At 52.8% G+C, this 21360-nt stretch overlaps 2 protein-coding genes across 3 annotated transcripts; both read left to right on the top strand.

Moving 5' to 3' along the window:
- Positions 1 to 35: 35 nt before the first annotated feature.
- Positions 36 to 7027, top strand: CUNH9orf78 (chromosome unknown C9orf78 homolog). Of its 2 annotated transcripts, none has more exons than XM_036329376.1 (9): positions 36 to 195; positions 552 to 611; positions 1835 to 1886; positions 2020 to 2090; positions 2855 to 2932; positions 3491 to 3688; positions 4611 to 4747; positions 4847 to 4945; positions 6368 to 7027. In XM_036329376.1, the coding sequence occupies exons 1-9, from the start codon at positions 176 to 178 to the stop codon at positions 6457 to 6459; spliced, it is 807 nt and encodes a 268-aa protein (XP_036185269.1). In that variant the 5' UTR covers positions 36 to 175; the 3' UTR covers positions 6460 to 7027. The 2 variants fall into 2 exon arrangements, with proteins under 2 accessions (XP_036185269.1, XP_036185267.1); XM_036329374.1 differs by having other exon boundaries at positions 118 to 200.
- A 958-nt stretch (positions 7028 to 7985) lies between these two features.
- TOR1A (torsin family 1 member A) lies at positions 7986 to 15838 on the top strand. The gene is made up of 5 exons (XM_036329373.1): positions 7986 to 8228; positions 8805 to 9070; positions 11199 to 11374; positions 11469 to 11596; positions 15223 to 15838. The coding sequence occupies exons 1-5, from the start codon at positions 8051 to 8053 to the stop codon at positions 15471 to 15473; spliced, it is 999 nt and encodes a 332-aa protein (XP_036185266.1). The 5' UTR covers positions 7986 to 8050; the 3' UTR covers positions 15474 to 15838.
- Positions 15839 to 21360: the final 5522 nt, after the last annotated feature.

The following is a 21360-nucleotide window of genomic DNA, read 5'->3' on the forward strand; positions in this document are numbered from 1 at the left end:
GGTGGAGCCAGGAGGGCTCGGGGCGGGGCGGGCGCTCTGACGACACTGCTGCGCGCCGGAAGCGGATCGGTCCTCGGGGCAGCGGGGCAGCGGTGGGACCGCGGGTCCGGCGCGACCATGCCGGTCACCGGGAAGGCTTTCCGCCGGCGCCGGGCCGACTCGGAGTCGGAGGAGGATGAGCAGGACTCAGAAGAGGTTCGGTGCGTTTGGAACGGGCTTTCCACTGGGCAGAAAGCGAGAAGCTGGCTCGGGGTCTCACCGCCGGCCCGGCGCCTTGTTGACACCTTGGCAACCCGGAGCCGGTGGTGGTGTCCCCTTTTGCGGACAAAGAAATGGAGGGTTCTGGGGCTGAGGCCGCCGTCCCCGAGGCCGCACAGTTAGAGGAGCTGCCCCCGGGATGGGCAGTGATCGGAGTCCCGGTGGGTCCAGGCGCAGGTTCGCCGTCTGGACCCTGTGCCGGCAGCTCAGCAGCCGGCTGGGCGCGGGCGCAGCTCTGTTTGACTCTGAGTCCCGCGGAGCGTCTCTCAACCTGCACATTGCCTTTTATTCAGATTAAAACTGGAGGAGACCCGAGAGGTGCAGAACTTGAGGAAGCGGCCCAACGGAGTGAGGTGGGTACCATGGGGGGCCCGGAGGAGGAGGGGGTGGGGATGACTGACCGCCCCGGCGGGTCGCTGTCACAGAGTATCTCCTCAGACATAGACATAGCTCCTTTTCTTTTATTGACTTATTTGTTTTTACTTTTTCATTTTTTATTTATTATTTTGTTGTTAATCATCACCGAGGATATTTTTCCCGTTGATTTTTAGACAGGATGGAAGTGGGAGAGACACAGAGAGAAACGTTGATGTGAGAAAGACACATCCATCGGTTGCCTCCTGCACATGCCCTGACCCAGTCAGGGGATGGAGGCTGCAGCCCAGGTACCTTGACTGGAATCGAACCCGGAACCCTTCAGTCTGCAGGCTGATGCTCAAACCCACTGAGCCAAACCGGCTAGGGCTTTAGCCCCTTTTCTTGACACACTGCACTTTCCACTGTGCACCCAAAGGAGGCACAGCGTTCTTTGAAACGTTTACCCAGGAGATGGCCTGGGCCATGTGGTCTTAAGGTTTGCTCAGAGGTACAGAAACAAGTCACTAACTCTTGTTTTCATTGCGTCCAACTAATTGTGAAAGCACATTGATTGTTGAGAGTTTGGAAAATTTAGAAAAGTATAATCAAGAAAATAGACAGCACCCATAATTCTTCCATCCAGAGGTAACCAGTGTTAACATTTAATGTCCTTTCCAATCTGTATTCTTTCTCCCTTTTGTAAAGAATGAGTGAGAACTTTTGTTCTCTGCTATTTTCAACTCATTATGACATTGTGGTCGTTCACTCACTTTGAAGAATATTTTTCCAAAGCCCCTTTTTAATGGCTACATAGTACTCCACCACAAGTATGTACCACAATGTAACTTAATTCCCTGTTTGAGGACCTGTAGGTCATTTTGTAAACTTTCATCAAATCAGGCCGCAATAGTATTTTCCTACACTTGTCTTTAGCTTCATGTTCCCTGAAGGCAAAAAATCTTAGAAGTGAGATTTCCAAGGCAAGGTAATGCCAACTGGCTTTATAGAAAGGTTTGCCTCTTCACCCATCCCCCAGCATCTACAGCGCTTGTTGAGCCCCGTGTTATGTGTTATAGGCTTTTCCAGCTGGCTTTGGTGCCCACCCCCCAAATCTCACCCTGCCACTAATGTTGCAATCTACAAACTTCCTAAACATTCTTTCTCATCTCTGAAATGCACCATTCTTCCCTCCCTCCTTTTTCTTTTTGGTTTTGCTCAGTGCTGTGGCCCTGCTGGTGGGAGAGAAGGTACAAGAAGAGACCACTCTAGTGGTAAGTTGTGGGGTCCTCCCTGGGCAGTGGGAAGATGTGAGTGCTCTTCGGTGGATGATTGTGTTACCTTAGAAAAGAAAATTCCCAGCCAATTATGAAGCTGTTTCTTCTCAGCTGTCTTTGCTTTCTGCAGGATGACCCCTTTCAGATGAAGACAGGAGGCATGGTGGACATGAAGAAGCTGAAGGAAAGGGGCAAGGACAAGTAAGTGCAGGACCCGCTGGCACGAATGCACCAGTGGCCCTGCCGGGGGCCGTGTGCCCAGGGAGCTGGGGCCTGCAGCAGTGGCTTTACAGGGACATCTTCAAGTATCCTCTGTGCGTTGTAAACTACGTATAGTTTAAAAACAAAGGAAAACAAAAACTCTTTAAAAGTTAGCTTAGAGAGATGTGGGTGCGGTCCGTTTTGTAAAGGTGCATTGCTTATTGTCTTTCAAATCCATGTGGAAGTTTTTCTTTTTAAAGAAAACAAAAACACAATTATGAAAATAATGCATTCAAACAATAAAAAAGTAAAAAATAAAAGTATCTGCCCTGACTGGTTTGGTTCAGTGGATAGAGCTTCGGCCTGCGGACTGAAGGGTCCCAGGTTCGATTCCCGGTCAAGGGCATGTACCTTGGTTGCAGGCACATCCCCAGTAGGGGGTGTGCAGGAGGCAGCCGATCGATGTTTCTCTCTCATCGATGTTTCTAACTCTCTATCCCTCTCCCTTCCTCTCTGTAAAAAATCAATAAAAAATATTTAAAAATAAATAAATAAATAAATAAAAAATAAAAGTATCTGCCAATTCCCCAGAGGAATCTCCGCAGGCCAACAGTTTGCTTGCTTATATTTATTGTATTGACATCGCATATATTTCCCCCCCAACTGTAAAGAGGATATGACACTTTTTTGTTGTGTGCCTGTGTTGTCGGTATCACGTAAAACTTGGCCTCTGTGAAGTCTTCACTCTGCTTCTCCCCTTTCAGGATCAGTGAAGAGGAAGACCTCCACCTGGGGACATCATTCTCCGCGGAAACCAACCGGAGGGACGAGGACGCCGACATGTAGGTGTCAGTCGGGCTGTGAGCGATCGGGGGTGGGCGCCAGCCAGACACAGTCCGAGCTAGTTCGTCACAGATGACATTTCTAGAGTCAACCAAAGACGTCGGTGCTGGTCCCTCTTGGCCCACCTCCCAGGCTGAAGAACTTGGAAAAAGTCTGAAAAGTTCTTTAAAAGCGGTTCTTAAGATTTTAGATTCCTTGACTAATAATATTTCCCCAAAACATTGCAGGGATAAACACTAGACTGCCTACTTCTTATTTTGGCCAATAAGACTGTTGAACAAACAACTACCATCTCCCATTATCCTTCCGTCTTCAAAGAACCTTACATAGAATAACACCAACAGATTGGTAACAGGTTATCTCATAACATAGGTTGGTGCTTTAAGTGGTAAATTTTAACTTGAGAAAAAATTTTCAAGTTATTTTCATTTTTCTCACCTCTCCATGGACTGATGAAAACTTGCTCACGGACCGTCACTGCTCTGTGGGCCGCGTTAGGGCCACTCATTTCAGAGGTGCCTGTTGTGAGCTTCCTGAGACCTTGTTTCTGGTTTCAGGATGAAGTACATTGAGACGGAGCTGAAGAAGAGGAAAGGGATCGTGGAACACGAAGAACAGAAAGTGAAGCCCAAGAACGCAGAGGACTGTCTCTACGAGCTTCCGGAAAACATCCGCGTCTCCTCGGCGAAGAAGACGGAGGAGATGCTGTCCAACCAGATGCTGAGCGGCATCCCCGAGGTGGACCTGGGCATCGAGTACGTTCCAGACCCTCGCTGCACCTCTCCCTGCCCCTAGGCTGCGGGGGGACCGCTCTGCTTTCCAGTTGAAAGTTAAGGGGACTGTTTCCCACCTGTCTCCTAGGAAACCCACACAGCTATGTTCTCTCCGGTGGGCTGGGGTGTTGTCTCAAGGAGTTCTGAGGAGTTGGGCAGAGCAGCTAACGACACTTAGGGACCCTGACTGCTGGAAGCCCAAGTGTGTTTTCATTTAGCCTTTGTTCACAGCTCTTCAGCTGTTCTAGTCAGGCCCCGTGTCTTCTGTTGTTGTTCTCAATATGTTTTTATTCATTTCAGAAAGGAAAGGAGGGAGAGAGAGAAACATTAATGATGAGAGAGAATCATCGATCGGCTCCTCCTGCACACCCCATACTGGGGATCGAGCCCACAACTCGGGCCTGTGCCCTGACGGGGACTTGAACTGTGACTTCCTGGTTCATAGGGCCATGCTCAACCACTGAGCCACACTGCCGGGCTATTCTCTTTTGTTGGAGTAGGAGCATTGTTAAGGGCTTAGCCACCCCATGAGCCTCCTCGAACATCTGCTCTAAAAGGGGCTGTCATGGAGGAAATACAGTGGTCAGAATCTTCTGCGGCTGAGTAGCAGGTTGGGAGACCTCCGGGTTCTCACCTCTTTCCTGGCTTTCCAGCTCTGAGCCTTAGGCAGTTCTCTGTTCCTCTCGGAGATGCAGTTTCCTCTTGATCAGAAGAGAATAAGTCCTGCGTCTCCAGGCTGTGAGAGTGCCATGGGGGTGTGGCTGCCGGGGAGCCGGTAAACCGCAGAGCTGGGCCCCAGGAACGAGGACTTCCTTCTGCAGTGGTGGGCCGCCAGCCTCGCCAGTCACTCCCAGGACCAGAGGGGCGGCGGTCTAATGCGTGGCATGCTCCTTCCTCCCCTCAGTGCTAAAATAAAAAACATCATTTCCACGGAGGATGCCAAGGCCCGTCTGCTGGCAGAGCAGCAGAACAAGAAGAAAGACAGCGAGACATCCTTTGTGCCCACCAACATGGCGGTGAATTACGTGCAGCACAACCGATGTAAGCCTCGGGGAGGCAGCCCCTCACCCCTGCCCCTCTGGTTTGAGGCTCCTGGTTCCCGCATTTTTTCTGACATGTCCCCTGGTCTCTCTGGTCCAGTTTATCACGAGGAGCTCAACGCCCCCATTCGGAGGAACAAAGAAGAGCCCAAAGCCCGGCCCTTGCGAGTGGGCGACACCGAGAAGCCAGAGCCTGACCGTGAGTACAGCAGTGGCCTCAGGGCGGCCTGGAGTGACCACAGCACTCAGGGCCCATGGAGGCAGGTGGGAGCTCGGGTGCGGGGCCAGGGCAGCTGAGTTTTAGTCCATGTTCTGGACCACGGCCTTGTCCCTTCCCCTTTGCAAGCCTGTTTTCTCATCTACAAAATGGGAATCGTAATAAAACTTACACCTGGGGCTGCTCTGAGGATTCACTGGGCTGTCAAATAGACTCAAAAATTAGAACATTTCAATAAGCAAAAATAAATGAAAAGTTATTCATTATTGCACCACCAGAGACAACCACTGGTAACATTTTTATGTACAACCTTTCAGACTTGTAAAAATACTCCCATGTAGGAAACATTGTATGTACCTAGAAGGATCTCATAGCGTTTCACTCAGTAGTCCGCCCTGCATGTCTCCATGTCAGTAAACATTTTCAAGTTCCATTGGAAAGACAGCTGTCGCCTCACCATTTCCCATTTCCCCTTTAAACGCTGCTTTGATGCTCATTCTTGACCACGTCATACCCTTAGTTACCTTTATTTTTTTTTAATATATTTTATTGATATTTTTACAGAGAGGAAGGGAGAGGGATAGAGAGTTAGAAACATCGATGAGAGAGAAACATCGATCAGCTGCCTCTTGCATGCCCCCCACTGGGGATGTGCCCGCAACTGAGGTACATGCCCTTGACTGGAATCGAACCCGGGACCCTTCAGTCCGCAGGCCAATGCTCTATCTACTGAGCCAAACCAATCAGGGGACCCCTTAGTTACCTTTAGAGAAGTCACCAAAGGATCCTTCAGGGGCGAGATGCTCATTGTCCTCCCCCAGCAGCCGACAATGGCCCTTCCCACTCGCTTGCCTCTCCATGAACAATGGGATGATGCTAAGGAAATGCGAAATGTGCTGAGGCTTCTGAAAAGCCTCTCATTCTTCTTTCTCCCTTGGGAAATTATTTTCCTAACGTCTTGGTTTTGTAGTCTTGGATTCCCAAAGAGCTTGGTGTGAAACACATGATAAGCAAGGACTTCGGAGTCACCAGACTTGGATTCAGCGCTCAGCCTAGCTTATCTGAGCAAGTCACCTAACCTCTCTGAGCAGAGATGGTACAGTGCCCCTGCTAGGCTTGCTGTGAGGGTAAAAGGAAGCCATGGCTAAAGGACTTAGCACCGTGCCTCGTACAGTCAGACTCAATGAAGTGTGGCTGCTACTGTTCGCTGAGTGGGATGCTGAGGTCAGCATAGTTTGGCTGGCACCAACTCTGTATGTCTGTTTTCAGTCACTCAGTAACAAGTGTTTGCTGAGGCCCTACTATGTGTCTGTTCACCAGGGTAGCACTGGGGCTCCTGTGGAGACGTCCTTGCCTGTCAGTGACTTCCTGATGGCAAACAGCTTTTCCTCTTTTCCTTCACAGGGTCCCCCCCAAACCGCAAGCGTCCTGCTAATGAGAAAGCCACTGATGACTATCATTATGAGAAGTTCAAGAAGATGAACAGACGATATTGAGGGCGGCCAGAGGGGAGAAGTTGCAGAATGGGATGTAAATAGCACTGTCCCTCGCCCCAGAATAAAAGCCTTCCAGGACATAACCCTGATCACTGGCTAGCAGACAGTTCCAGAAACAGACTCTACTAGTCTGGCTGCTTCCCTGCTGAATTTTTAGGCTCTAAATTTGTATCCTTTTGAAACAAACAATATGTGGTTTTCTTATTTGGGGGCAAACTATTCTTGTGAGCGTTATTAAATCTTGTTTGTAAATATGTTGACTTTTTCTTAATATTTTTCCTGGCTCAGGAGAAAAGAGCTGTGTGTTCAGGGTGAGATATGCCCTTTAAAATGTGCTTTTATTATTATATGTGTGATCATGTCTTCTACTTCCAATGATCTGGAATGGGGTTCAGAAATGCATCCTTCCGTTTCCAGTGGATCCGGTGGACAGTAGAAAACTCTAGAATGGGATCAAAGGGACACTGGTATTCTCTGACTTTTACAAAGTTACCTATTTATTTGCATTAAGAAGGAAAAGTTACCTGTCTCTCTTACTTCCGCACTTCGGTATTAAATATGAAATGAATCTAGCCTTCTTGTTCATTTTGCGTCTCCTCACACCGATACTAGGCCATGTGTTCAGAGTCGGGGGTTGGGCAGCTCAAAAGCTGCTCATTTAGTTCAAGAGACAGACAGGCTCCAACCTGTTAGCTGTCAAGCTCAGTGCCACTTGTGCTGTCATTTTTCCTGAAGCATTTGAACAGCTTGGGATGAGGAAATAACAGGCCGGGTGACTTCTGGGCTGATTTAGAGCGTGCACTGTGCAAGGTGAAGGCGAATGCAGGCATCGCCGTCTCACCTGGGACATAGGTAAACCTCCAAGTGAGTGAATGAGTGTGAGCAACTTTACGGTAGGGGAACCTGACGCCGGGAACGCAGCCAGGTGATAAAGGTCGTCAGTAGTCACAAGTCATGCTGGCAGTCTGCACCCCTGATATAATGTTACAGAAATAGCGCTTTTCCTCTGTAAAGGACATGCACCCCACACCCATAACCCCAGTCTAACCGTGAGACCAACGGGCAAATCCCAATAGTGGGGCCGGGCGTCCTACGAAAGGTTTGACCAGTTCTCCCCCAAACTGTCAGGGTCATCAAAACCAAGGAAAACGTGGGAAACACCCACAGTCAGGAGGCTGTAAGTATAATGTGGTGCCTTGGGTGCGATCCTGGATCAGAAATAGGACGATAGGTCAAAATGAAGCAAGTATCCGAACCAACTGGTATCAGTCTAGGTTCCTATGTAACATAAAGATGTTAGTAACAGGGGGACCATGTGCCGCGGGGGGGGGATCTGTGCCCTCTCTGTACTGTCTACTCAATTTTTCTGTAAAACTTTTCTTAAAACTTGAAAAAAGTAAAAAGCGGCCCCATCAGCTGTGGGCGCCCACCTCCCGGAAGCAGGAAAGGGCGGTGCCCCTCACAAAGATGGCGCCGCCGGCGTCGCGGGGAGGCCCGCCCCCGGCAAAGATGGCGGCGGCGAGGGGGAGGAGCCGGAAGCGCGGCGCGGCGGGTCGGCAGGCTCGAGGGCGCGGGGCGGCGGGGTCCGGGCATGAAGCTGGGCCGGGCCCTGGGGCTGCTGCTGCTGGCGCCGTGGGCGGTGCGCGCGGTGGAGCCCATCAGCCTGGGGCTGGCGCTGGCCGGCGTCCTCACCAGCTACATCTCCTACCCGCGCCTCTACTGCCTCTTCGCCGAGTGCTGCAGCCAGAAGCGCAGCCTCAGCCGCGCAGGTAGGGCGGCGGGCCCGAGGCGGGTCGGGTCGGGCCGGGCGGAGGGCGAGCTGAGCCGGCGGGCCGGGACCCGGAACCCGGAGCCCGGAGCCCGGAGCCCGAGCGGCCGGAGGGCGGGTGGGGCCTGGCGCTGGGCCACCGCCGCGGCGGCCGGACTTAGGGCGGACGCGGGAGGCGGGCTGCCGGCGGGGGTGCTTCACGCCGACCCGGGGGCGGCGGCCGCGTGGCCGGTGGTCCAGGTCCCGCACCGCGATGCGCGCCCGCGCGGCCGGAGACAGGAGGGTGGCGGGCCCTTCCGCGCGGCCCGGGGCCCAGCCGCGGCCTTTCCTGCGCGTCGCGGGCGGGAGGGCCAGGTCGGCCGGGTGCAGCGGGCGGCGGGGGCGCGAGCCGCGGACCTTCCGGGGCAGCAGCCCGGTTCGGGGACTGTGGACGGGCCGCCCCAGCAGCGGGAGGTCCCGGCCCACCCGCCGGCTCTGGCCCGAGGTGCTCGCCGGCTCCCCCGGAGCCGGCGCCCGGAACCTTTCTGAACGCCGCCCCCGCCCGCCCTGACGGCCCTGCCTGCCCTGCCCCTCCCAGCGCTGCAGAAGGACCTGGACCGCAAGCTCTTCGGGCAGCATCTTGCCAAGAAAGTCATCTTAAACGCCCTGACCGGCTTCATCAGCAACCCGAAGCCCAAGAAGCCGCTCACCCTCTCCCTGCACGGGTGGACCGGCACCGGCAAGAACTTCGCCAGCAAGATCATCGCGGAGAACATCTACGAGGGCGGCCTGCACAGCCACTATGTGCACCTGTTCGTGGCCACGCTGCACTTCCCGCACGCCTCCAACCTCACGCTGTACAAGGCAAGCGCGGCCGGGAGCCCTTCCGGGGGGCGCTGCCTTCGGGGTTCCTCGGTTGTGGGGTGGGGCTGGGGAACTGCTTGTTAAGATGAGGGAGCCCTGAAAATGGCCGCGTGTGGCAGCCACAGAGGGTTTCAGACGCACCGAGCAGTTGCACCATCAAACCCTGCGGTTTCCAGAATCAGGCCCAGTGTGGTGCTCGTTTCAGTACGTGGGACCAGGGGATTTTAGAAATGGACACGGCCAAATCCGGCTTGAAGATCATCAGGTCTAACTCATTTTGTAAAAGAGGGAGCATTTCTAGAGAGGCCTCAGTTTGCCTACCTGCAGTGTGGCAAAGTGCTTTTATTATTTTTTTTTAAAGTATATTTTATTGATTTTTTACAGAGAGGAAAGGAGAGAGATAGTTAGAAACATCGATCCGCTGCCTCCTGCACATCTCCTACTGGGGATGTGCCCACAACCCACGTACATGCCCTTGACCGGGATCAAACCTGGGACCTTTCAGTCCGCAGGCCGATGCTCCATCCACTGAGCCAAACCAGTTTTGGCTGCTTTTATTTTCTATCACCGGTTAGCAGCCTGGGCTTTAGCTGCAGACACACCTGGATTTGAGTCCTGACTCTCCCACCAGCCGTGTGATCTTGGGAAGGTTGCCTGACCTCTCTGAGACTCATCGGTCTGTCACGTATGTGTCCTGGCACCTGGCACATGAGTGTTCAAATAAGCGTTAACTATGACCTTTCTTAATCTGTGTAACAAACCTGCAAGGTGGCAAGACACAGCCATTTAGCCCTCACCCTTCAAAAACACATTTTCCCCTTCTGCTTGGGCGACCAAACGTCCAGGGTTCCTAGGATGTGGGATTTTCAGTGCCAAACCTGGGCAAGTTCCAGACAAACTGAGGCAGGTTGGTCATCCTGGTTAGCATTCAGGCTCCACTGCTTAATAGCTGTGTGATTTGGGGCAAGTTACTTAACCTCTCTGTGCCTTCACTTCCTCAGCTGTGAAATAGGGAGTGCAGCAGTGTTCAGTTGTGCACACGTGTGATTGGTTTGGGGAGACCACAATAAAACGTGATGGGAACAGTGCTCAGAGCGTGGCCGACCTGTAGTGAGGGTTCAGCACATGTTCTCTGTTGTTGACTGAAGTCGCAGAGGCAGAGTGGGGGAACTAGCAGATCTGAGCGAGTCCTTGTTTAAACACTGACTCGCGTGGGCCACACGCTCTCCTGAGGTTCCTCGGTGAGTGGAGACTAGTCCTCCTGTAGAGCAGACCTACTACTTAGGTTAGATTCGCACATGGGACGTTGTAACCCTGGTCGCTGTAGCCAGGCAGACACCAGAATCATAAGAAGTCAAGACCTCCAGAGTCTTGCTCAGAAAACAGCGCATTTCTCCTCTCCACCTTGTGAGGGAAATTTAGAAAGCACCAGAGCTCACATTTCTGATTAAAAAGGTCTTTTCTCCTTAACGATTGCTAAATCTTCTAAGAAGTACCTGAACATGTTCTTAGGGAGCGTTTCAGCTTAAGCACAGCCTCCGGGCCTTGTTCCAGAAACTCATGAGTGTTAGCTGGCCACACGCACGCCAAAGCGCCAGCTCCCGAGGCAGGTGCCCCACTTAAAGGAGCCTGCACGCCTCACTTTCCCCATCGGGAAGCTGGAGCGCCCTCCCAAGGCTGTGCTAAGGACTGAATGGCAGCATCGTCTCTGGGTCTCTGCTTTCTTTCTAGAAGGCTGGTGTACACAGGAAATGTGTGAACGTGGCCAGCAGTTCAATGCCACAGCATTGGGGTGACAGCTCAGCACAGGAATTATAATCCAAGTGTGGGGTCAGGCAGGGTAGGGTTCAGATCCCAGAAATTTATCATCTTGGGCAAGTTGATTTAGCGCTCTGTGCCTCTGTTTCCTCGTCTGTGAAATGGGTATGATAACACCCACTCGGTGGGGTTGTGGAGAGGAACAGAAGAGCAGGTGTGTGTCAAGTTCTTAGCACGGAGCTGAGACTGCAGTGAGCGCTCCGCTCCGTAAATGCAGCCTTTCGGCAGCAGCTGAGGCGTCAGTGGTGCCCGTGCTCGGGGTGGGAGCTGCGCCGGCTGAGAACTTTGTGTTGCTCCCCCTGTGATTCAGGATCAGTTACAGTTGTGGATCCGCGGCAACGTGAGCGCCTGCGCGAGGTCCATCTTCATATTCGATGAAATGGATAAGATGCACGCCGGCCTCATAGATGCCATCAAGCCTTTCCTAGACTATTATGACCACGTGGACGGGGTCTCCTATCAGAAAGCCATCTTCATCTTTCTCAGGTACGTCCGGGCTGGGGCACGCTGGCAGAGCTCGGAGCCCGGCCTGTGGGCTGCGGGGAAAGCCCAGCTCTCATTCCCTGCGCTCGCTCTGCAGCAACGCCGGCGCGGAAAGGATCACAGACGTGGCTTTGGATTTCTGGAGAAGTGGGAGGCAGAGGGAGGACATCAAGCTCGGAGACATGGAGCACGCCTTGTCGGTGTCGGCCTTCAATAACAAGAACAGTGAGTTCATGAGCCCGCGCCCCAAGGCTAAATCCCCGCATCCCCTCCCCTGCGCTGGGTAGACACGCAGCTGCTGAGAGCTTCTGCAGGCCTTTCTGAGCGGAATCTGTTGGAGAGGGGGAAATGGTTGTCCTGGCGCTCTTGAAATGAGTTCCTGTTTTCCTCAGCTCAGTTGTTTCCTTTGTTGAAGAAGAGCAGATGGTTGAGCAAGGACCGCTGCTGTGAGCGCCTCTGAAGGAGGAGATGGCCCGTTAGGGCTTTTCTGTCTGTGGGTGGTCCTGGACCTCTGAGGTTCTGTGCCTGAGGCTAACAGCCAGGGGCGGGGCCCTTGTTCTGTCCTGGGCCCTGTGCGGAGCCCGCTTCCTGCATCCTTCCTGTAATCCTCACAGTAACCTCGGGGGAGAAGCTATTCACTGCCATCCCCATTTTACAGATGAGGAAACTAAGGCACATGTCCACACAGCCTGTTACATGACCCTGGTTCCAGAGCCCGAGCTTTAACTACCAAGCTCATTGCTCTTCCCGTGAACTTCACACCGTAGACCTTGAGCCCATGGAGGTGGAAAGCCACCATGATGGAGACTGGCCTGGTGGTAAAACCTGTGAGCCGTGCAGTTGACCCTGACCATTCAAGTCTCTGCTCTGCTTGGGTTTGTTCTTGAGATTACAGAGCAAAAGGTCTCTTTCGAAAGAGACTTGCCAAGAAATTCACACTTCTGTAGAGTCTGGGATATTTTATGTCCGTTTGTGCAACTGGAAGGTCACTGATGAAAGAGAGAGTATTCTGTAATATGTTCACTGGTTTCTTGGTGTGCCACAAGGTGGACACGTGCAATGGAAACTTCGCCCAATTCTGCAGCAGGTGAAGCAAAGTGCCTAGAAGGGGGTGCCAGGGCACAAGCTGAGCTTTGGAATCTGGCAGACCTGGCCCAGCTGCTTGTTGACGATGGCCTTGGACAGATGGCTGAACTCTCTCTCATTCATTTGACAAACATTTATTGTGCAACGACCAGGAGTCAGGCACTGAACCGGGCACACAGCAGTGAACAAAAACACAGAAGTCCTCACTCTCAGGGAATTTATATCCTAACGATAGCGAGTGATGAGGAAATGTGTCGGATGATGTGATATATCTGTATCTGATAGAGGTAGAAATGTATCCCTCCTACCCCCCCCCCCCCAGGAGGTAGGAAGTAATTAAGAAAAGGTTTGGGGTGCTGGGACGAGGCTGGGCTGTGGTTTTAGATAGAGAGGTCAGAGAAGGGTCTCTGAGGGTGGCACTGAGCTGACCCGAGGAGTGAGGGATGAGCCATGTGGACATCAGAGGGGACAGCATGTACAGGAGCCCCGAGGTGGGAGTGCGCCTGGGTCACGGGAGCTGGCCCAGGGTGAGCAGAGGAGAACAGTTGGATTAGAGGGGAGACGGTCTGGGGGCCACAGCGAGGCCTTGGGTTTGACTCCATGTAGAGGAGGGAGCCCTGGAGGGCCTGTCGCAGACAGTGACGTGATCTCACTTAGTCTACAGGACTGCGCTGGCTGCTGGGTGAAGAACAGCCTGCAGGTGGCGGGGACGGGGGGCCACCCAGAAGCCACTGCGGCCCAGGGGAGAAATGCTGGGGGCCTGGAGCAACGGGGTGGCAGTGGGGATGGGGACATTGTCGGATTAGGGTGCATTTTGAAGGTAGAAACTAAGATTTCCTAAAGGATTGTGTATAGGAATGAGAGAGACAAATCTAGGATCTGCTTTAGCGCTCCGAGGGGTGGACTGCCACGGAGGGGCACAGACTGCGGAGCCGCAGGTTTGTGGGGAAGGTGGGAGGTGAACACAGACGTGTTCAGTGAGTGGTGACACATTGGTGGCGTCCAGGCAGAGATGAGCTGACGGCTGGTTGTTCAGGCAGTTTCCGGGGCCGTCACACTGAGGATGCACGCTGGGGAGGTAGACGGTTTCTGAAGCCACGGGCCGAGGGCACCTGTCCGCCAGCACACGCTTCCTGGGCTCCGTGTGGTGGTTCCGAGCTCAGGCTCTGCCTAGAGCACACCTCTCTGCCAGGCCTTGCCTGACCGCGTGGCTGACTGCCCTGCTGCGCTGCGCCGCCTCATTCCCAGCTGCCCGCACTCCCTGAATTGTCTGTCCTGGCTTGCTGGGGCTCGCGCTTGTGAACCGCGTGAGGGCCTGGCCTGGGCTCTCTTCCCAGGCCCCGCGCCTGCCTGGCACAGGAGGCTTCAGGAGGAGCGGTCCCACTGCTCCCAGGGTCGGTTTGGCTTTTTCCCACGGCCTCAGACTCGGCCATCCTGGCACAGAGCTCCTAAAACCCTGGGATTTCCTCCGTGAAAGACCTTGAGGTACCTACATAACAAGTTCTTCAACCCCAACCTGAGCTTGTGTTAATGAGCTGATTTTTGCGAAGCACCTGAGGGCCAGGGCTGGTTTCCAGGGGAACCAACCCTGTGATGAGAGGAGGGGAGGGGAGGGGAGGTTGACTTGGTTGTGCCCATGTAGTGAAGCCCACATAAAAACTGCGAAGGATGGGGTTCCGGGAGCTCCCGGGTCGGGGAGCACTCGCAGAGGGCCTGGCAGCTGTCCTGCCCCCGGGCCTCGCCCTCTGAGTCTTCTAGTTACAGGTGACGTTCAGTGTGACTCTGCATTAGTGTCAGGTGTAAGCATCGTGTTAGACAGTCACATACTTTGCAAAGCGCTCCCCTGGCATTTCCAGTTCCCACCGGACGCCGTACAGTCACCACTACATTACTGACTGTGTGTGTGAGTCTCTGCCATCTGGCTCTTCCTGAGTTCCATCATTTTATAATAAGCTGGCAACCTAGTACGTAAGATGCTTCTTCAAGTCTGTGAGCTGCTCTAGCAGATCAATTGAACCCAAGGAAAGGGTCACGGGAACCTCTCTAGCTGGTCGGTCAGAGGCGCAGGTGACGCCTGAACTTGCAGTTGGCGGAAGTGAGGGTGCCGAGCCCTCACCCCTGGACCTGGTGCTGTCTCCGGGTAGACAGTGTCAGAATGGACTGGAATTATAGGACGCCAGCTGGTGCGGGAGGATCGCCTCACGTGGGCGTTGGGGTCAGGCTCGGAGAGGGGGAGGCCCGGGAGGAAAGCAAAGCGAGGGAGACGCTGGAGATGCTGGGTGAGGTCCCGTGGGCGAAGCGTCGTCCTAGATGGAGCGTGCGCTGGGTCAGGAGGCCTGGGCGGCCCAGAGGGGGAGTGACTGGGTGGGTGCAGAGCCGCCTGCAGCCTGGGGGCTTCCCACATTCTTACTAGAGGGGCCTGGTTTTTGGTCCCCCAGATCTCTGTCCGGACCTGCCGGCAGCGGCAGGGGTCTCCATGCTCAGCGGCAGGCTCATCCAGCTGCTGAGACTCCAGTGAGGGGAGTTCTCAGAATAAATGGGTATCTGGCCGCTCGCCAGGACTCCTGGCCTTTCCTTGGATCTGATTCGCTCCCTTCCCCCTCGCCCTGTGGCTTTCACAGAAGCATCACAGCTGGCAGGTCATCCTCCTGCCTCACTAGGCCGGTGCTCCCTGCGGGCAGATGCGGGCCCACCTGCAGCCTGGCACCAGCAGCAGCAGACGGGCTGGGTGGGCGGAGGATGAACCGCACCCTCTCTCTCCCCAGGTGGCTTCTGGCACAGCAGTTTAATTGACCGAAATCTCATTGACTACTTCATCCCCTTCCTCCCCCTCGAGTACAAACACCTGAAGATGTGCATCCGCGTGGAAATGCAGGCCCGAGGCTATGACGTGGATGAGGACATTGTCACCAGAGTGGCCGACGAGATGACCTTTTTCCCCAAAGAGGAGAGGGTTTTCTCTGACAAAGGCTGCAAAACTGTGTTCACCAAGTTGGATTATTACTACGATGACTGACGGCCCGGGAGTCGTTGCCGCTGGCGAGAACTCAGTGCTTGAACCTTTCCACATGCCTCCCCGCCCGCCCTGGAGCAGGCGTCCCGTGCATTTCTCCTGTTGGATGCGAGACGGGCCGTCCTTGGCGCTGTGTGCGCCCAGCGGAGCCTGCGGGCCATCTCCTTACCGATGTCTCCTCGGAGCAGCGGGGCCTTAAGAAGGAAGTCGCCGCTCCCAGTCCACTCGGATCAGGGCTCGTGATTTTTTAAAAATCATGTTTTAGTGTCTGGTGTTTCTGTTTCAAGGAAGGACGAAAAGGTTTTACTGAAAGTGGGATAACTTTATTTAAAATGGTTTTTAACATTCTGAGAAGCTTTTCAGACTCGGTGCTGGCTTTGTGTGGTTTTTCAAATCCCCGTCACTGCAACACCAAGATGTGATGTCTTGGCCGCAAAAAGCCCAAGTCCTGGCGTGTGCGCTGGGTGGGGACAGGCTGAGCAGTGCAGTCTTTAGGTGAAAGGACGGGTGGAAGAGGGCACAGGCATGTCACAGAGAAGCCTGCAGTGTCCTCCCAGGGGCTCTCATCTGAGTAGCACCGTGAACACTTGTTAGGACCTTTCCCAGAGCCCGGCAGTGTGGCTCAGTGGTTGAACTTCGACCCAGGAACCAAGAGATCACTGGTTGGACTCCTGATCAGGGCACATGCTCAGGTTGCAGGCTCAATTCCCAGTGGGGGGCGTACAGGAGGCAGCCATTCGATGTTTCTCTATCCCTCTCCCTTCCTCTCTCTAAACATCAATAAAAACATATTTAAAGAAGAAAGTTTCCCAGGAAGGAAAGTGCTTGCAGCTTGTCACCTGCCAGCCAGTCAGCTGTGCCAAGCAAGGTCTCTGCCTCCCGTTCCCCAGGGAACCAGTGTTCTCTGGTAGGTCTGCCATGTTTTCTCATTATTACTGCTTCCTGAGTTTGATTAGAACTCCCAACATCTCACTGGAAAACTTAGCTGCCCCAATCCTTGAGGATGCTGAGAACAGTGCTTTTATTTTTAATATAATTTTTAAAAATGTTCTTGATTATTTTTAGAGGAAGGGAGAGAAAGAGAGAGAGACATCAATAGGCCGCTTCCTGCACACCCCCTACTGGGGATGGAGCCCGCAACCTGGACATGTGCCCTTGCCAGGAATCAATCATGTGACTTCTTGGAGAACAATGTTTTTATTAATGCCAGAAGCTATCATCTATACTAATAAAAGGGTAATATGATAATTAGACCAGGAGACCTGGATGTCCTTCCAGACAAAGCCATTGTGGCAGGGCTGAGGCAGAGGTGGTTAGGGGGCAATCAGGCCAGGCCAGTGGGCTGTGGGGGGCAGTTGGGGGTGAGCAGGCTGGCGGGGTGGGGGGCAGGTGGGGTTAAGCAGGCCAGCAGGCAGAGTGCTTAGGGGCGATCAGGCAGGCAGGTGAGCGGTTAGGAGCCAGCGGTCCCAGATTGGAGAGGGTGCAGGCCCGGCTGAGGGACAACCCCCCCCACACACACACAAATTTCATGCAACAAGCCACTAGTTTTATTAAAAAACTGTAATTGTTGGACACAGTTTTTTTTAAAATATATTTTTATTGATTTTTTACAGGGGAAGGGAGAGAGAGTTAGAAACATCGATGAGAGAGAAATATTGATCAGCTGCCCCCTGCACACCTACCACTGGGGACGTGCCCACAACCAAGGTACATGCCCTTGACTGGAATTGAACCCGGGACCCCTTGGTCCGCAGGCTGACACTCTATCCACTGAGCCAAACCAGTCAGGGCTCTGGACACAGTTTTAAAGGAGAAAACCCCTCCCCTGTAGGCCTTGTGTGCTTAAGCTATGAATGAAGATCTAGCAGGAGCAGTCTAGGCCAGAATCATATGAACTCTAACCAGAGACCGAGGATCCTAGGACAACCTGGCCACTCGCCCAGCTGCATGGCGCATGGCCGACCATGGGGCTCATGCAGCTCCTGACACCAGCCTGGAGTCCAAGTCCAGAGACGCCAGGCAGGAGTAGGGAGTACTGCTGACTAACATACCTTGTTACACAATCCACACATGCGCCTATGAACAGGTGGGGCTCCTGGGGGGTGAGGCCTGAGCAGTGTTCACAGGGACAGGTTTCAGCGGGCACAGACGGGTTGGCAGCCTGGCTGTGGGCTGACGCAGGACTCTTTGCCACCCTGGCCCCCTTAGGATGGCTCTACATGTTGGAAAGTTCTAGACGTTGAGCCAATTCTAACCTGTTGCCAGGTCACCAGGAGTCACAGATTGGGATCTATCATGCATTTGAAGATGGCAGCACCTGGGGGTCCCCAATTACAGAACACAGAGGTCCCCTGACTGAATTTGGAGTTGTCTTTGTAGATGAGGCAGTCCAGGTGGGAGCCCGACCGGGAATATTCGTCTCCTGGGACTTGAGCACGTCCAACTGAGAAGTGAGGGGTGTGGGGGTGATGATGGGAAGAGGGTTTGAACTTTCTAGAAAGTCAGCTAGCTCTCCTCAACTCTGGGGAAAGGACTGGTGTTAACAATTCACTGGCAGATAAGAGGCAGGTAAGTGATTAAGCTGAGCTCTGGGTTACAACTTGCCGGGAGCCGGTCCATCCTTGCTGTTTCAAGGGACCTGGCATATATGGCATACTGTTCTTAATATGTTCGCTCACCTTCTTGGCACTATGTGTTTTAACCAAGGTCACCTCTCTGAGAAAAGTTGTTTCCCTAGGTAGGGATTTTCCCCTGAAATTAGGGAGGGAATAAAACCCCTTAACTAAGTGCCAGGCGGGTAATCACTTTAACTATGAACAATCATGCTTAAGCTACATAATCTTTACTCCCTGGAATGGAGATAAGAAATGCCCTAACCTTTGGAATAGAGATTGATAGGATTGGAATCAACTGGTATAAATACAGATGTAACAAGACAACAGGACACAGAACCTACACAGAACCTAGAGACAGAAGAACTTCGCTGGGGAGAACATGGCAAAAGATCCTGGATAGAAACTGGCCACAGAACCTAGAGACAGAACCTAGCGAGAGAACGTGGCAAAAGATCCTGGACAGAAACTGGCCACAGAACCTAGTGAGAGAACCTGGCTGAAGAACCTGGCTGAAGAACCTAGAGACAACCTGGCTACAGAACCTGGATAGAACATGGCAAGAGAACCTGACTAGAACCTGGTGACTGAACCTGGCTGGAGAACCTGGACAGAATCTGGCTGGAGGACCTAGCGAGGGAACATGGCTACAGAACCTGGCTGGAGAACCTGGACAGAACCTGGCTGGAGGACCTAGCGAGGGAACATGGCTGCAGAACCTGGCTGGAGAACCTGGAGAACCTAGCAAGAGAACATGGACACAGAACCTGGCTGGAGATCCTGAACAGAACTTGGCTGGAGATCCTGGCTAGAGATCCTGACTAGGCTGCTGATCAACTGAACGCTGTCTCCGTGTCATTCCTTCTTCGCCGACTCCGTCTACACCTTTGGGAACCCCTGGACCTGCTGGGGTTGGACCCCAGCATCTGGCGCCCGAACAGGGACCCTTAGGTAAGCCACCCATTCCTCTAGGTAAGCCCCACTCTCGGGATGGATCGGACTCCACCGTAGGAAGAGGGTGGATAGTCTTCGCTGACTCCATCCACACCTTTGGGAACCCCTGGAACAGGATTCCCCTAGGTAAACCCCTCCCCCCCCATTGAGAACCCCCAAATTCGGGATGGATAGGACTCCACCAGGGTGCTGCAGATCCCCCCTATAGAGAATAAGTAGGGTAAGAAGGTGGGTAGTACAGAACTTAGATTGAGAAGATGTGCCATACTGAGTCCAAAGAAAAAAGACTCCGTATTGATCTTTTAACACATATGCTTGCTAGCAGAGGAGTTAAGGTTACGCCCAATCAGACGGAACGTTTTATACAAGAAGTATGTCCATGCTTTTCTGAGGAAGGAAAGGTAAATGTAAAGGCATGGGAGGAGGTAGGCCCAAGGAGCCTTATCCTTAACCCCACTGCAGCCTTTCCACCCCGGGAAAGTGCAGGATTGGCAAGCTCTCCCTGAGATGATAGATCAGGACTCAGGTAGTAGCGGAAAGCACCAATCCTACTCTTAAAATGGATACAAGAGAGCATTTGGGGTTTTTCTTTTTAATGCCTGCTTTTAAAAAATAAGAAAGGGGGAATTTGCCGGGAGCCAGTCCATCCTTGTTTCAAGGGACCTGGCGTATATGGCATACTGTTCTTTTTTTCTTTTTTTTTAATGTATTTTATTGATTTCTTACAGAGAGGAAGGGAGAGAGACAGAGAGCCAGAAACATCGATGGGAGAGAAACATCGATCAGCCACCTCCTGCACATCTCCCATTGGGGATATGCCCGCAACCCAGGCACACGCCCCTGACCGGAATCGAACCCGAGACCCCTCAGTCCGCAGGCCAACGCTCTATCCACTGAGCCAAACCGGTTTTGGCATGGCATACTGTTCTTAATATGTTTGCTCACCTTCTTGGCGCTATGTGTTTTAACCAAGGTCACCTCTCTGAGAAAAGTTGTTTCCCCAGGTAAGGATTTCCCCCCCAAAGTTAGGGAGGGAATAAAACCCCTTAACTAAGTGCCAGGCGGGTAGTTAATCACTTTAACTACGAACAATCATGCTTAAGCTACATAATCTTTACTCCCTGGAATGGAGATAAGAAATGCCCTAACCTTTGGAATAGAGATTGATAGGATTGAATCAACCGGTATAAATACAGATGTAACAAGACAACAGGAGACAGAACTTAGAAGACAGAACCAAGAGAGACAGAACCTAGAGACAGAACATGGCAAAAGATCCTGGGCAGAAACTGGCAACAGGAACCTAGAGACAGAACCTAGACACACAACCTAGAGACAGAACCTCGAGAGAGAACGTGGCAAAAGATCTTGGACAGAACCTGGCTACAGAACCTGGCAATAGAACCAGGCAAGAGAACCCAACCATGCTGATCAACTGAACGCTGCCTCTATGTCATTCCTTCTTTGCCGACTCCGTCCACACCTTTGGGGACTCCTGGCCCTGCTGGGGTTGGACCCCAGCAGGGTGGGGAACGTCCGGCCCCGGGGCCATATAAAACCCATGAAATCATCTGGTCTGGCCCTACCAAAGCATCAGGGATAAGTTAATTAAGTGTTTGACCAAATATATCAGGCTAATTTTTAAGTTGGTAATTCTGTATGGCCCCTGAATGATATTACAATATCCAAATGGCCCCTGGCAGAAAAAAGGTTCCTCCAATCTGAGCATTCGTTACGTCACTTTGGCATTTTTAAAGGACAGTATGATCCTCCATAAGGCCTTCCATGTCATAAAAATAGTCATTTACCACATCTACGTGAAAAGGCTGCACGTCCTCATTACATCTGTAGGTCCACTGCAACCACGAGCTAAACGCTTCACACGGGCGGGGATCGTCTGATTTCCCAGGGAGCAGGGCAGTCCAGCCTGGCACTGCCCCAGAGGGCGTCACTATCAGATGACCCCAGGAAAGCCGCACTCCAGGCCGACCAATAATTACTGTGTTCTGTAACTGTGACAGTACAGTACCATGCATTTGACAATAAATCACACCCTTTATTTTCAGAGTTTCTGATCACAGACAATGATTCCATTAGTGTCCTTCCCATGTTTCAAATTAGCAACGCCCTACAGTAGTATTCTCTAACATTCAGAAATACAAACATTATAAAAATATACTCATCCTTGTCCTGGCTGGTTTCGCTCAGTGGATACAGCGTTGACCTGCGGACTGAAGGGTCCCAGGTTTGACTCCGCCCAGGGGCACGTGCCCAGGTTGCAGGCTCGATCCTCAGTAGGGAGTGGCATACAGGAAGCAGCTGAT

Source organism: Myotis myotis, unplaced genomic scaffold, assembly GCF_014108235.1.
Source record: "Myotis myotis isolate mMyoMyo1 unplaced genomic scaffold, mMyoMyo1.p scaffold_m19_p_12, whole genome shotgun sequence".
In the NCBI taxonomy this organism is placed as follows: Eukaryota; Metazoa; Chordata; class Mammalia; order Chiroptera; family Vespertilionidae; genus Myotis; species Myotis myotis.

Coding starts and splice junctions, on each gene's coding strand:
- CUNH9orf78 (XM_036329374.1), top strand. CDS start 118: ATGCCGGTCACCGGGAAGGCTTTCCGCCGGCGCCGGGCCGACTCGGAG. Junction 4,748..4,846: donor TTACGTGCAGCACAACCGAT/GTAAGCCTCGGG, acceptor TCTCTGGTCCAG/TTTATCACGAGGAGCTCAAC. Junction 4,946..6,367: donor CGAGAAGCCAGAGCCTGACC/GTGAGTACAGCA, acceptor TTTCCTTCACAG/GGTCCCCCCCAAACCGCAAG.
- TOR1A (XM_036329373.1), top strand. CDS start 8,051: ATGAAGCTGGGCCGGGCCCTGGGGCTGCTGCTGCTGGCGCCGTGGGCG. Junction 9,071..11,198: donor CCAACCTCACGCTGTACAAG/GCAAGCGCGGCC, acceptor CCTGTGATTCAG/GATCAGTTACAGTTGTGGAT. Junction 11,375..11,468: donor GCCATCTTCATCTTTCTCAG/GTACGTCCGGGC, acceptor CTCGCTCTGCAG/CAACGCCGGCGCGGAAAGGA.